This window comes from Megalops cyprinoides, chromosome 11, assembly GCF_013368585.1.
Source record: "Megalops cyprinoides isolate fMegCyp1 chromosome 11, fMegCyp1.pri, whole genome shotgun sequence".
NCBI classification, from domain to species: Eukaryota; Metazoa; Chordata; class Actinopteri; order Elopiformes; family Megalopidae; genus Megalops; species Megalops cyprinoides.
In genome coordinates, this window is record NC_050593.1 from 6,354,642 (window position 1) to 6,370,038 (window position 15,397).

Below are 15,397 nucleotides of genomic sequence, written 5' to 3' on the forward strand. Positions count from 1 at the left end.
CTTATAGCTTTTTAGACAGATTTCTATGGTATGTAAGAAAAATGAACTTTAAAATGTTTCTTAATGTCAAAAATGCTTCCAGTCATTTCTTTCAATATTTTTTCAACGCAAAGTTTAAAATGTCTTTACTGAAAATCACGATAAGAATTGTCCTGTCGGACACAAACTATGCGAACTTTTATTTTGAAAAACTACAACCGGAAGTTGCCTCAAACGATTTCTGCTTTAGCTTCACCGCGCTGACGGGAGTTTGAAGATGGGAGACGATTTAGGAGACGAGTGGTGGAAACAAGGCAGCAATTCAGGTAAACTTTCATAATGATGTTGTGTTTTTCTTGTGAAGCCGAAGAATATTGACAGCTTTACGAAATTTGGTCGGCGTGCTGTGGAGTCTTATGTCATTGCCAGATCCGATCCAAAAACGTGCCTGTCCTATCAAAAGATGAGCTAGCAGACTTTGGGATAAATTAGCTGGGTTGCTTACTACTCGCTTAACTGTGAGCATCAGAATCTTTATCTTATATGTTAATTGGTATTGCTAAATGTTGCAAACTGTCCAGATACGTAGATATAAGGAACAGCTAATGGTGTCACCAGACCTCAATCATTCTGGATTGTTGAGTGCTACCGTTTTAGTAGAACCACACGTGTGTAGGGAAAGCTTTCTCGCAGTGGATTTCGGGACTTGTAGTCTAATGCGATTACTTTAGTAACCAGTCTGTCAGCTAGCCACCTGGCTTCTTGAACAACTGCGCTTTAAGTCAGGGCATTCACACACGCTTTATTTGAGGTTTCCCGATGTTAATGATGAAAAACGCTTTAACTGTGTTGCTCTGTCTAGCTATCATTCAGTTAGCTGGGTAGTCATAGTAACCACATGTTTGAGTTTATAGACAGGAAACGCATTAGGCGCAAAATTTTTCACAATATATTTATACAGGCTGTTTTTTTTGCACTTCATACATGTTTATACGATGTCTTGTCAAATATCAGAACATCAGGTATTTTCTTTAGAATGTAAATTTTAAACGCGTCAGTGCCATTTTCACCAGTAGAGGGCAATGTTGCACCAGCAAAAAGCTGTTCAGAGTCAGGTTCCCGGCTATAACTCCACGAATCAAGTATCACATAGCCAGTTACATGTTATCAGACACAAAATGATTGCTTCATCATATAAACAACTCGATTTTACGGTATGTAGCACAGCATCCTTCGTTTTATACCACTGCTGTGAACTTTGCACTTTTTGGACAACATTCAGCAAGAGGTGTCACAAAAAGCAACCAATTCAGTAAAGTGCATTATTTACCAGTCATTACCTTCTGTATGTTTATCTTGGGCTTATTCACAAGAAAGGGAGCACCACAATTAAATTTTAGTCCATTATCACTGCCGCTCAAAAATGAATGCCAGTTACGCTATAAAAACAAGAAGAGTGGTGTCATGTATTTCATGATAATTCTGTATCTTTATGATAGTTCACTTTATATCACATTGTTTAAATCTTTTCTGGAAGAAAGCATGGAATTGTTCATTAAACCTGAATTTTTGTCCGATAGGAAGTGTTTGGCAAGGTTCTTCCAGTTATATGTCCTCCTGTCATATAATGGTCTTTGCCAAATGTCTGAATACATTTCCTTGCTTTGCACTGGCCTGATTAACACAGCAGTTTTCAGAGGCTACACGAGTGGTTGCTCCGGTCTCCGTACAGCACCATGGAGGCTAACAAATGAGTTGAGTGCAATGTGGAGTGGGTTGAGGTTTTTTTTTTTTTTTTGTCCTTGCTGATCAGAGATGCCCGGGGTCAAAGGTCATGCTTTGGTGAGGCGCTTCACTGCAACCTTCTCCGACTGCAGGGCGGGGTGCGGCTGCCCTCTGCACTGCCCTGAACCGGCTGTGCTATTCGTCCCACTGGGTGCACCGTAGGCTTTGGGTTTCGGGATCCTTGTGGGGCCAGCCCTTCGGAATCCATCCAGAGGGTTCTGGCGAAAGATCAAGAAAGAAGATTGAGATTGTGAGAAGGGATGTTACATTTTCTATGGGAAATGCTGTGCCAGGAGGAGCCAATAGGCAGGCGGCAGAATTCCTCTTCTGCTGTCATCACCCATCAAAAATTCACTGCCTAACCAGCTCATTTCCTCTCAAATGGAACACGGGTCAGATCTACGTGTCTCTTACTGACAGCAAGTTTCCAACAAGGGCAGGAAATGAGAAGCTGAACATTTTTATGATGTGTGGAATGCACCACAGCTCAAATTTAATGTGCAGTGCAAAATGTCTCTATTATGGGGCCAGAGTTGAAGCAGTGGTCAGTCAGAAGTCAGAACTGCTGTGTTCCTGCAAAAGTCAGTTTGAAGCTCGCAGCTGATGAGCACGTTTCTGCTCAGAAAAGAACTACCTTTCTTTGTCTTGTGTATAACCTCAGAAAATTAGGTTTTAATACCACAAGTGAAACTTGTTGCTCAAAGGTGACACAGACATACCAGATGGAGTCCAGTAGAGGGCGTTGTGTTCTTTCAAGTAGCAGTTCACCAAACAAAAATATCTGTGTGTGTGTGTGTGTGTGTGTGTGTGGGGGGGGGGGGGGGGGGGTGTGCAAGTGAGATACACATACAAAAATGTATTTCACACCCTTCGTGCTATGTGTTAAAGTCAGCCGTCAGAGACTGATCTCGATTAGCTTTAGTGTGACTGTTGTGTTTTTGTACAATCACAATGTTCAAAGGATAAAATCATTACTGTGGCACCAGAGGTACAAAATTCTGTGGGGAGAAAATGCATGTTATTCGCAGACGGCGCTGTCTTCCATCTGTAATGAGACCCGTCGCACTCCGAGGCACGCCACTTAAATTAACAGGCCCACTAACCTCCATGTGGAGAGTGAACGCATCGGTCCTCTATGCTCCGATTCAGTCATTAACATGTTGCCTGCAGTTATAGTCATTAAATTTCCTCCTCTGCCTCGCAGTCTGGGGATTTTGGACAAGACGGGGTGATGTGGGTTTAATGGCTTTTGGCGTGACCTGTGAGAAGTCGCTACAAAGCACGCTCATGAGGTTCGCATTACCGCCCTGTTTACCGCGTAATCAGCTTAAACTGTCGTTTAACGCTTCGCTGCGGCTCCCGGCCAGGGAGTGATGTCACCGCGGAAACCCTTCACGTTTGTCATCGCTCATCGCTCCGCATCTGTAAACCTCCTCTGCGCGGTCCCGCCAGCGGCCCGCTGATAAAGGGACGTGCTGCAGAGAAGCACCGGCACACAAGGAAGGAGACCTGGGGGCTCGCTCGAACCCTGGCCGCCTGTCCCCAGCTTGTATGGTGATGCGATTCTCATCAGCCGCGACCCCGTTAGTAAAGTCAGTTTACAGAATAGGCTACTGAATAGATTTCAGGCTCTTGCATCACTCCCAGGCTGCTGAAGGTGTTCGGTTTTCAGTTCACGTGCACTGTAGCTTTTTAGTACCTCAGTGCGGGTGTGAATTGGCTTCAGGGCAGATTTTTTTTCTGCTTAAGTTATCATTTGCCCTGTTTCCATTCAAAGGGGAAATGTAATAATAAACGAACATGCATTTTAAATTCTCTGTTGAAGAGAAGTTGGGCAGTTCTTCGGCGGGAAGAAAAATTTGATAAATCCATCTAAACGCTTTCCGTTTGGGTTTTCTGAAAAGCCGTTCTACTTCCACTGTAATGCTTGACAAAAGTAACCATGGGTGGCGGGGGGGGGGGGGGGGGGGGCTTTTTCAACGAAGCGTATCTCAAAAAAATATTTAAGATATGAATCCTAAGTTGACCTGAGCAGAGTGTCTGGGGTGTTTATTTGTTAGAGGGACGTCTCGACGGGGGTGCTGATCTCAGGGCGACCGGTCCGCGTGCGAGCGCACGGGGGGAGACGCGCTTGTCGCCGCGAGACTTGCTGTCGCGCTGCCCGCGCGCGATCTCCCCGCGCCAGGACAAGCTCGCAGAGCGCCGCGCGCCTCAGGCAGGGCTGTTCCCATGGAGACCAAACACCGCGCTCTGTTTTGGTCTTGGATCGGGCGAGAGACGGTATTGCAGAACGCTGGCCTCGGGATCTTCTTTCATTCATAACGCAAGGCCATTGTCTCGGATCAGCTACGCTCACTTTGGTTCGTGTCTCGCTCATTGTTTATGACACGCAGCGGTGCGGGTGTGTTCTTTTTCGTAGGAATGTTATTATTGTAGTGGACACGTTCATTTTACAAGTTCTCACGCAGCAGTTCCCTGTCGGATGCTGAACGCTGCAGTGATTTGTGAGCGTCCACCGTTAATACGCTGCTGTGAGCGGCACCGCAATGAAAGAGGTGTTCTTTGACTGTCCTGACACATACACTTGCACACAGTGCTATACTGCTGGCCATCTAAACCTACATGAGCAGACTTACTACATTTCAACTTAAGTGTCTGAATCTGTATTTATTTTCAGCTGTTTAGCTATTTTTTACCAATCTTCAGCACAGCTAGGCTCCCGAAGAAAAATTTGAACATATCTTGATCTGTCAAACAAGATGGAAATGACAAATGACTATGCAGCCCTCATGTTCTTGAGAAATACCATCATTGCTTATGGTAGGCTATTTGTAATTCACATACCTACTTTTGTAAGTTTCTCTCCATTTAAACATTTGTAGTTGCATATATGTATATGCAAAATTTACTATCCATTTTTCCAGTTGATTCCAGTAAAGAATGTATGGAATGTGCCATACAGCTTTATACTTAGTGGCAATAATTGCATGCGGTGATCATGTAAAATGTTTTTTTTTTATCATGTAAAATGGTGATATCTTCCTAGGTGTCTCCTGTTCCTCAGAGCCCCCTAAGAGCCCGTATGGGACAACATGGGAATATGCTTGCTGGGAATTTCCAACCTATTACTTACTGCACATTAAAAAAAAAAACATTGGAAAATAAAACAGCCTGTTTTCAGGAGCTATTGATGGAAACTTCCAAAAAAATGGTTGCTACATTTTTTTCTGTGTTGGCTTGTCAGGTTGTCAGGCAAGACTCCTTCCTAGCATTTGGAGAACCGATAATGGAACAGTCTAACGAGTGTGCAGGTGTGCGTTATTGAAAAGGTCCCGCCTTCAGTTCCGCGCGACAGACTCTTGTACGTGTGCATAGGATTGTGGGTGCTTTAAGAACGCTGAGGATACCCGCTATGTATCCTTGAAAATTCTCTGAACGAAGGACTCGGTCCTTGGTAGAATTTGAAGGATCCCGACATCAGAACAGTCTTTCGGCAGGTTTCGATGATGTAGTATCCTTGAAATGCAGCTGTTAAGGATCCTTCCTTGACTTTGCGAAGCAGCCAAGGGGTCCTCCAGGAGAGGTTTGGGAAGCGTTGGGTTAGAGTGCACTGAAGGCAAATGATGTCACAAGACATGCTGTAAGGGCAGAATTCTAAGCATGTACCAGAAGTAGGATGTGGTTACATGAGTTAATTTTGAATGATGTAAACCCATATACATGTTTCAAACTCGCTCCACACGATATGAGTACAGGAATTAAGGAACACGGCCTGTCTTGTGAAGAAGCAGATTTAAATAGCTTGGTGGAGTTCAGTAGGCAGACTGTTGCAAAACCTTGTGCTGGCAGAAGTGAAGTCTGAGGCCTCTGAAGCTCTCTTTGCAACTGGTTTCTCCAGAGTTATCCCGTCATCCCTGCCGCGGAATGTTTAGACCGGGTCGTGGTAAGAGAGTGAGCTCCTGCCAGTGCGTGGGTTTGAACTCCCACAGGCAGTCAAGTTTCTCAGAAAGTTTCTCAGAAACTCCCCCCATGTCGGTGGTGGCCAGCACAGTCACTGAGAGTTGAGTGACTGTTGAGAGTTGAGAGAGAGCCACAAAGCGTGGCTCGCTCTCAAACCCCAGCTCTTCCCGCTCCCCTTGGACAGTGTTCGCCCTGGGGTCAGTTGTGCCACTCGAGTCACGGTGACAGAACACGCAGGAAGTGCCTGCACTCTGGGGACTTCTGAAGGAGCAGGTGACAGGGGCTTCGCTACAGCTGTGCTGATCCCCACACCCAATGGCATCGTGTTTAGTCTGCCATTTTCCTCTGCGCTCCCCACCCCCGCAACCTATGAGACAGAGAGGTCCAGCTTCCACGGCAAGTAGATTCCAGCCTGAATCAATTTAACGGTCCATGTAGCCAAGTCTTTATATTGACAGTTTTTTTTTTATTTATTTATTTTTTTTATTAAGGAGTTGGAGCTGTAATGTACTGTGTGTGTGTGTGTGTGTATGTGTGTGTGTGTGTGTGTGTGTGTGTGTGTGTATGTGTGTGTGTGTGTGTGTGTGTGTGTGCTGGCCCTCGAGCCCACTGGACAGACAGCTGTTTAGACTCGGCGCAACTGTAGGCGGACGTGTAAGAGCAGCTGTCAAGCCCCTCAGACACATTAATGCCTCCAAGCCTTAGTTTCTGAAACCGTATCTCACTTTGTCCTAATGGTAACAGTGAACGTCTGTCAGTATTACAATAAACCCCTGTTTATCCTCGGCTATAATCACACTGCCCAGACAGTCATTGTGTGTGCTATGCTCTTTCTGTTGGAAAGGACAATCATTTGGCTTAGCTGTGATTCAGTACTAACTTCATTTTGAAATTATGTGCTTGTTTTCTGTCACGTAGGCCTACGTACAATTGTAAATTAGTTGCACATTCTCTCACCTGTTGATACAGATTTTCTGTTCCACAAAACAGTGGTTAATTACCATGTAACAGTGAAATTTGCTGTCACTTAAAAATGTGTAAGAACATAGAACGAAAAAATGTTACACAAGCTTGTTTTTCAAAGTTAAAGTGTAACTTCACTGAAAAACATGTAATATGTTGGTCATACCTTTTTCAATAATAACTATTCATAGTGAATAGCTCTTTGTTTTAAGACTTGTGTCACAACCTTTTTCAGGTTATCTATCCCTCATACAAAGCCCAGAGTCCATTGCTTCTGCTCTCGTACTCTCTCCAAATTGCACTGACTCATTTCTTAAAATCTGTTCTTGATCCCTTAAATGCATGAATACAGACTTCAACCCTTAGCTAAGTTGTAGATACAGTCTACTCTTTTAAACACTGAGATAGATTGTGTCTTACTGGAATTTTCATTTATGTCCATTTTTTGTCTGAGCTAATGGGCAGATGCATCATGGCTGGCTGCTCAGCGCATTCTGTGGACTGGAGTCCAGGCAGTTAAAAGGATTATGCTCACTGTCAGTGAAAATATTAGGAGTTGTCAGTATTTCAATAATAGTTAAGTGATTCAGGGCAGCTGTCTGTGCATGCTTCAAAGACTCATGTGGAAATGGTGGGGGTTGTTTCAAGGAATTAGAAATCAAGTGTCCACCCATTGGCCATGCATTAGTGAGCGGGGATGTCACATGTTTACATCAGAGTGTGATATCCTGATGGAATGAAATGAAGATTTCTACCCTATGAATCAGGTTCATTGATTTTCAGTAAGGCATGCTACGATGCTGTAAGACGGGGAAGAGCATTTTTGTGGAAGTTTTCCTTCAAGCACTGCACATTGCAGCTGGATTAATTAAGAGACCCAAAGTCTGATGTCAATGAGAACTGGAATAGTTGGCTGTGGAGTAGGACACATGGCCTCTGTTGTGCTGTCTGCTTTGTGTTGTGTCTACGAGCTTGTGTGCGTTACACAAGGGTGTTGGAAATCGACACCCCTCATTAGCAGTGAACAAACCACTTCCAGCCAAACCAGCTTTACTTCACAGTGTCACAAAACAAAGCTTTACCCAACAGTTTTTAATAGGGGGTTTAAAAAAAAGTTTTTAGACTTCCCCAGGGGAAGTAAGTTGTGCCCTGATATACAGACATGTGCCTGTGTGCATGTTCAGTGTATGCGTGTGCGTGCACACGTGTGAGTGTGAAGTGGAACGCGAGAGGCTGCAGAACATGTGCTTGTCAGACCCGGGGTGTCACTCTCTCGCTCCAAGCCCCAAACCGTTTGATCTCAGACCACTTCAGAACCTGCGGCGTGGCCGCTAATTGGAGCAGTCCACCGAGGGAGCCGTGTAGAGAATACAGCGCTGGGCAAACCCAGACCCGAGTGAAGAAAGATCAATAAACAGCTAAGAGGATAATGTTTATCGTCTCTGAAGGAGTGGAAACACTCGGAAAGCATTTCCATACTTTCCAGCACGTGTGAACATTATGTGATTAACGACATATGATTCCCCCCGTTTTTTTCCCCTTTTCACTGACATGCTTACATCTTTCATTGTTAAGATTGAGGCCCACATCAAAACAAAAATGACCCATCTGTTTGATTGACATGGCTACAAAGTCTTTGTGACCGCAGTTTATGTTTTGGGAAAGTACAAATACTTACCATTGTGAGAGGCAGCCATTTGTGCTTGTAGCGCATTAAAGTGAGCAGGCCCCTCTGAGGCCAATGATTGTGTCAGCGTTGTACTAGTGTGTCATGCATGTGGCTTCGCTGCATTAACGCAATGGGAAATTTTAACCAATGAATTCATGCTGAGGCGCGTTTAATCAGAAAGGACGCGGCCGCAGAGAACAGCCTGTGCCCTGGGTATCGATCTCCTGCAGGACACCGCTGAAAATGCCCCCCTGCCCAAAGCTGATTTTTTCCAGTGTATCATTAGAGAAAAACTGCAGCTTTTCCCTCATGCGGGCCTGTGCTTTCAGTCCCAGGGTTTCAAGGGTTCTGGACGGGCCCAGAAACCATGACATCAGCCTATGAATTTAACTCAGCCAGGCAAACACATGTCGGAATGCTCGGCTCTCCTCTCCCTTATAAATCCTGAATGTTAACATAGAGTTCCTGGCAAAATCGAGCCTTATGAAAGTTTCAATAAACCTTCAAAAAAAGGTGAGTCCTCCTCACAAAATATTTACCAGTTTTTAATATTATATTAAGAAATGTGTAAGAGTTTATTTCAGTGGTGCAGCAAAATGGCTCTCAGTCTATGGCAAAACGACATCTAACTTGCTAAAATTTTTTAGGTCTCATTTTAGGCCATGTTATGAGGCAGTATTTGAATAAATTGAATTTGTTTTCAGTATAAACTATAAATAGATTTGAGTTGATAGATAATCGCATGATGTTAACCAGTGAAGCAATGAAAACCAGGCTGAGATAGCCTTGTTGTGTATACTTTTAGTTCTGTATGAATCATGCTATAAACATGGTGGAGAATGCCATCTCCAAATTAGGTTAAAATCTTGTTTTGAATGCCATTTAGCATCAAAAATACTAGCTTTAAAAACAAAATTGAACTATAAGAATGTGATACAAAACCATGGACAAAGAAAATAAGGAACATAAAACTATCCATCTTTCATATATTTTAATAATTAGAAAAGAAAGATCCACCTTAATAAAATGCATGTTATGTGTAATATGAAATACAAACAAAAAAATTGAAACAGTACATCAGTGAATAGTCTTGGTACATCATGGTCATTCACCATCGAGAATATACAGCAAGTGCACATGTGAGTTTCCCCAGGGTGAAAAGGTAAGTTTATTGCTAGTGCTCTAGGCGTATTGCATTTTATTATTATAATTTTTAGAGTTATAGGTCATGCACACAAACATGTCTCCAAAAACAAAAACAAAACAAAAGTGCTGTGACAGGACTCTGGGATGGCAAGAGGTGGTGGAAGGCCGGGGAGATTAGGGGGTTTAGACTTGGACACCAGCGGGCTGGGAGGGGTTGCAGGATGAAGGGTTTTTGGATGGGGGTGTCAGTCGTAAAGATTACTTACTGTCATTTGTGTAGGCCTTGGGATTGGGGAAGTGGTGGGCTTTATGGTGATGCTACTGGTGATTTTACTTCCACCTTTCACAGGTGTGCCATTGGTTAATACTTGAGTTCTGTGTTCCTGCCCAGGGGTGTGGCACGGACTCAAAGGTGTGCTGTTTATGGCCTGAATGTAGGGGCTCCCTAAGTGGATGTGGATTTTATTGTCCTCGGTGGTGATGACGCTTGGGCCGGAGCTGTTGGATCTCTGCAGGTGCCAGCTGCTCTGCCTCTCCGGTGTAACCCGGAATACAGCGTGTCCCCCCACCACTTCCACAGGCTCCGTGGACAGGGACCGCTCAGGGGCGCCGGTGGTGACTGACACGATCTGGATGGGCGACATGGCCCGGTCCGGAGTGAGGGACCCAGAGGAGTCCGGGGTCATGGCCCTGGAGTAGGTGGCCATGGTGAGGGGCGACACAGCCCTGTCTGGCGTGCAGGGCCCGTCTGGGGAGGGTGAGCCTTTAGCCTTGGCAGGCGGGGAGATGGAGGCGTTCTGGATGATGGTGATCCGCTGCTTCGGTGGGCCACCGCTTGTGGGGATGACAGCCGTGCTGGTGTAGGAGTGGGCGTTTTCGGTGGTGGGGCTGGTGATCTCCAGGGTGGCCATATTTTGCCCGTGGTCTGGGGTGACCTTAATGTGCAGTTGCTGACCCGGGGTGTGTGTCAGGACCACGTCCCCTTGCTGTATGTGACTGCCGTTCTGTCGGGGCAGCACTTTGCCGTTGATTGGGTGCTGGCCCTCTTTGCTCTTAAGGAAGGGCACCCTGGACCTCCTCACGCTGTTGTTGAGAGTGTTCACGTTGTTGAAGATGGAAGGGCTGCATTTGGTGAGGGGTGCCTCGTCGTCGCAGTTGGGCTCCTCCACTGGGTAGCTCTCCTCATATGGCTTTCCGTTGAACACCGCCCGCTCCAGAGGAGCCAGGCTCTTGTAATCAGGAGGCTGGTTGTCTGCCGGATCCGTTTGCACCTCCTTGGTGGAGACATTCAAGTCCGAGAAGCGTCTCCCATTCATGCCCGGCCGAAGGCTTTTGCTGAAGCGCCGGTACCTCTCCAGCTCCCGGGTGAGGTTCTCCATTTCGCGAGCCAGTTCTTTGTTCCTCACCTCTTGCTGCGTCAGCTTCCTCTGCAGCGCAGCGTGGTCTGTTTTCATGCGACAAATGGAGTCCTCTGTGCCCATGTATTCATGGATCTTTTCCTTTAGGGCTTCCACTTCTCTAGTCAGGTGGCTCGACTTGGCCTCCTCCTCTTTCAGACGCTTATAAAGGATGTGCTCCTGGTTTGATTCCTCCTTCTCTGCCAGCTGGTACTTGGAGAGCTCTTTCCTGGATATCTCCAGCTCCTCCATCAGGGCCTTTGCTCGCTCTTGCTCATTGGAGTACCTCTTCTCCAGGGACTCAAACTCATCCTCTGTCTTCAGCAGGTCATCCTCAACCACCTTCATCTCCTTGAGTTTTCGCCTCAGCCGTTCCACCTCTTGTGTCAGGTCTTTGACTTTGTTGTCCTCATGGTGGAAGGAGTTCACTGCAGGCAGCTTTATGTGCTCCTCTTTGGCTTTGTTTCTGAGGAATTCCCTCTCCACAGCCTCCAGGGACTGTAGCCTCTTCTTCATCATGGTGACTTTGGACTGCAGGTCGTTGCTCCTCTCCTCCTCTGCTCTCAGCTTGGCCCTGAGCTCCTCCCTTTCCTTGGTGGCAATGCGCATTTTCTCCTCAAGCTCGGCCTTGGACTTCAGGGCCTTCTTGCTCTCCTCGATGAGCTTCTCAGTCACTGAGGTGACCTTGTCCTGTTCCGCTTGCAGTTTACCAGTGCTGTTCTGGAGCTTGTCCTCCATGTTCCTCAGCTTCTCTGCCATGGTCTTCCTCTCGTCCACCAGCATGACCGTCAGCGTCTTCAGCTTGGTGAGGTCCTCCTTCAGGGTGAGCTCCGTGCTCTCCAGCTGACTCTCAATAGCCTCCAGCTCTCTGATCCTCACCTTAAGGGACTCCAGCTCACTGGAGAGGTGTTTGGTTACGGTTCTCTCCTTCTCCAGGTTGCACTTGAGCGAGCAGCACTCCTGCTTGCTCTTGCTGAACGCGTCCTCTAGCTTCTCCAGGTCCATGATCCTGCGGTTCAGCTTGTCCACCTCCGCCCTCAGGCTGCGGGCCTGGCTGGACTCCTTCTCCAGCTTCTTGTCAAGGTCCCTGCACTGGTCCTCCATCTTGATCAGCTCCTCATCTTTCCCCTCCATCTCCAGCACCCTCTTCCTCAGCTCCTCCACCTCCGACATCAGACTGGAGTTGCCGCACTCGCCGCGGTTGATCTTGTCCCGGAGCTCCTGTAGCTCCTCCTCAGCCCGCCGCAGGGTCTTGTTGGTCTCCTCCAGCTCATCCAGCTGCCGGCTGAGAGCAGCCAGCTTCTGCCTGAGCTGCCGGTTCTGAGCGTCCTCATTGGTCAGCTTGGCCGTCATGGCCTCCTGCTCTTGGTGGAAGCGGGAAGCCTGGTCGCGTAACTCCGCCTCCAGACGGAACACTTTTTGCTCCTCCTCTTGCACCCTGGCCTGGGCGGAGCTCAGCTTCTCCTGGGCCTGGGCAGTGCTGACAGTGAGCTCCTGGACCTTGGCGCTCTGTTGGGCGAGCTGCTCTGTCAGGCGCTGCTGTTCGTCCACAACCAGCAGCGTGAAGGACTTCAGCTTGGTGAGCTCCTCCTTGAGGTTGGCGATTGTTTTGTTGCTCTCTTTCTCCTTCCTCTCCTGATAAGCCTTTTCCTGATCAATCAGCAACTTCAGTCTGAAAGAAAAGAGCAAGTTTGTTAGCCTTTGGCTTCATCGGTTTCACACACAAAACCCAGAAAGTGATTTTAACGGTGGGAAAATTTCTTTATATGATTTTTTAAAAACCGTGATATATGTTTTTTTACATTGAAAACCAATTTGTAAATTTATTTCACTTGAATCATATATTTTTTATGAATTCACTTTGGATCATTAAATTAACCAAATGCACATATAACAAAATTTAATAAAATTGAGTTTAATATGCCTAAATGTACTCAAAGACAAAAGACCACAAATATCTTACCCACAAATTAAATATAGCTTATCCTGTTCCAAACAGTTTATTTATCTTACAAAAATATTAATTCAGTATTGGATTTCAATAGTGAGGTCATCTTTACTTAAACATAGTCCTTACTGCCCTGCCAAGGACTAACCCACAGTTCTTTTTTCCACCAATCTATTAATGTGTTCGTTTTTATGCACTGTGTAATAAGTAATGTAAAATTTGTAAACCTTATAAAAATACATTTGGAGGTCCATATGCATACAGTGAATATAGCTGATAAATTGAGTGTTGTCATAGTCATTCAGTGAAACACAGCTGTGCACACCACTGTTTTCCTCAGAAAAGGTGAGTAACCATTAGTTCTCCTTTTCACTCAAGGCAAGCCAGACACTTTGTAAATGGATATTTTAAGCAGTAGTGATCCCCTGGAATAATTCTCAATCGTAGGAGACGTTGGCAAATGCCTGTGGTGCACCCTTCTAATTCACCAGCCCATGAATTCTTTTCCCGTATATATAATATATGCAGTTTCTGGCCAGACGTTTGAAGTGCTTTGTGTTTAGCCCTCTGACACTGTGGATAACCACAGATGACCTCAGTGTGGAGGAGGGGGCAAGGGAGGTGGGGTCTCCACCGATCGAAACAGCCCTGCGGTAGCATTTCATTTCGCTCTCCTTGTGCTCACCACATTACGGCACGGCCGGCAGGTCCCACATTCTGGATGAAAGTGTAGAGCCTCATTTTTCTGCGGCGGGCCGCAAACAGTGGGCACGACGCCCCCCTCCAGAACTCCTCAGTTGTGCAAATGAAGCGAAGGTGCCTCTCGTGCATCTCTCTGCATGTACTGGCCTGGCTACTGACAATCACACTAACGACCCTCAGTCACGTTAACTTTGAAGAACAAAGACTTGCATCTGAGGCTTCTGATGTATTTAATTTGACATATTACCATGATTTATTGCATCCTGACTCAAGATGCTCTTAAGAATGTTTAGGGAGTATAATATTACCAAAAGTTGATTCCATATTCAAATTTCCAGTACAAAGTTGATGGGGCAGCTTGGCAGTGAGAATACATTTTTGTACCCATTTCAAGGGGCTAAAAATGGATGTCTGTATCCCCCCTCCCACCCAAGGTCTGAGTTAACTCATCAGTGCAAGTACTCCACCCTTCTTCCCCCATTTAGAATGGTCCTGAACGCTTTGTATATAGAGCGATAACAAATGCTTGAGATTACACAGTTGTGCTGCTGCTTACAGTCATTACTTTCTGTCTTTCTATCTCTCTCACACATCCGCCTCACGGGCACATACACATGCCCAGGCGCATGCACACACACACACACACACACACACACACGCACACACACACTTCACTGCAGTGACCCACAACAATGAAAGTTATTGTATGAGGAAGTCACAACCTCCTAAAGTCAGGCCTGCATAACTCTAGCTGTTTGCAGTTTGATGTCATGGAAACATTAATGGGTCATAAATACCACTAACCCTGTCGTAAGGCTCCCCAGACCAGTTGCCTTTAATACAGTTCTGTAGCCATTGGGTCCCTTGATGCATATCAATTCTCACAATACTGGGGAATTTGATTCTGCAGACAGACAGGGGCAAGGACAAGTTAAGGTCTGAGGCTCAGACTTAGTGTGCAGCTACTCCTTTTCCAAATTCCCCTGTAATTTTCCAGGAAAAGGATTCTAAGGAAACGAAAATGAGAGTTTTCTAGGCTTCATCCCGATAACACTCACTCAGTGATCTATAAGTAGTACTACAGCTAAAGAATGCAGACAAAGCTAAACCGCTGAAACATGCAGCCCCTCTAAGTAACCATCTAAGGTAAAAAATTGAAAGGCCCAAGTTAAAGGGAAGGTAATGTTTTAGGTGGATGTAGCTCTCTTCATGGTTGCCATTGTCCCTGTCATTTAATGTTCCAGTGTAATTCATAGTCTTTCTAATAATTCTATTAATAGCTTAAGAGTCTGTAACTGTTGAATTAATTTTTTTATGTTCTGTGTTTTCCAGTTTAAATAGCCTCCCATTCCCTACGGTGACTGAGTTAGTATGATTGAAAGACTGTAGACTGGAAATGCCCAGCAGGGGTGGTTACATCATTTCCTCTTGCCCTGCTCTGTGAAGGTGGTCTTTATAAGAACACTCCTATGTCATAAAACATGATCCTGTCTGCTGCTGAAGAAGGGCCGTGTGCTGGAATGCAGTGGGTTTGGGGCCCAGGACGAGAGCTTACTAGCATGTCTCACCAACAGGGGTATCGTACAGCTAATTTTATTCATTTATTTATTTATTTGAAGTGGGGGTGCAAAGGAGACACCCCTCTTCAAAAAAGGAGATCAGAAAGATCACCAAAGGAGATCAGAAGATCTCTCAGCAGTGTCACATGGGAATTCCGTGTTAAATTAAGTACACTATGCGAATGGGGCAGTTATTTAAAGTTCTTATATATATATATAGGGTGGACAGCAGTACTTTCAAAACTATAATTGAAAAATCTATGCAACCTCCAAAAACTAGATGCAGAAG

The 15,397-nt window shown here is 45.7% G+C and overlaps 2 protein-coding genes across 3 annotated transcripts in view; one reads left to right on the top strand and one right to left on the bottom strand.

Annotated features, from left to right (window-relative positions):
* Positions 1–221: 221 nt before the first annotated feature.
* The window catches only part of cmss1 (cms1 ribosomal small subunit homolog), a 94,023-nt gene continuing 78,847 nt past the window's right edge, over positions 222–15,397 (top strand). Inside the window, exon 1 of the mRNA XM_036540512.1 lies at positions 222–305. Within this exon, the coding sequence (XP_036396405.1) occupies positions 257–305 (49 nt within the window). The 5' untranslated portion in view covers positions 222–256. The remainder of the gene's footprint in view (positions 306–15,397) is intronic.
* Positions 948–15,397, bottom strand: part of LOC118785670 (filamin A-interacting protein 1-like) — a 78,980-nt gene continuing 64,530 nt past the window's right edge. For both annotated transcript variants that reach the window (XM_036540509.1, XM_036540510.1), the window contains 2 exons: positions 9,769–12,571; positions 948–1,982 (listed from right to left, as the gene is read on the bottom strand). In XM_036540509.1, the coding sequence (XP_036396402.1) occupies positions 1,812–1,982; positions 9,769–12,571 (2,974 nt within the window). In that variant the 3' untranslated portion in view covers positions 948–1,811. The remainder of the gene's footprint in view (positions 1,983–9,768; positions 12,572–15,397) is intronic.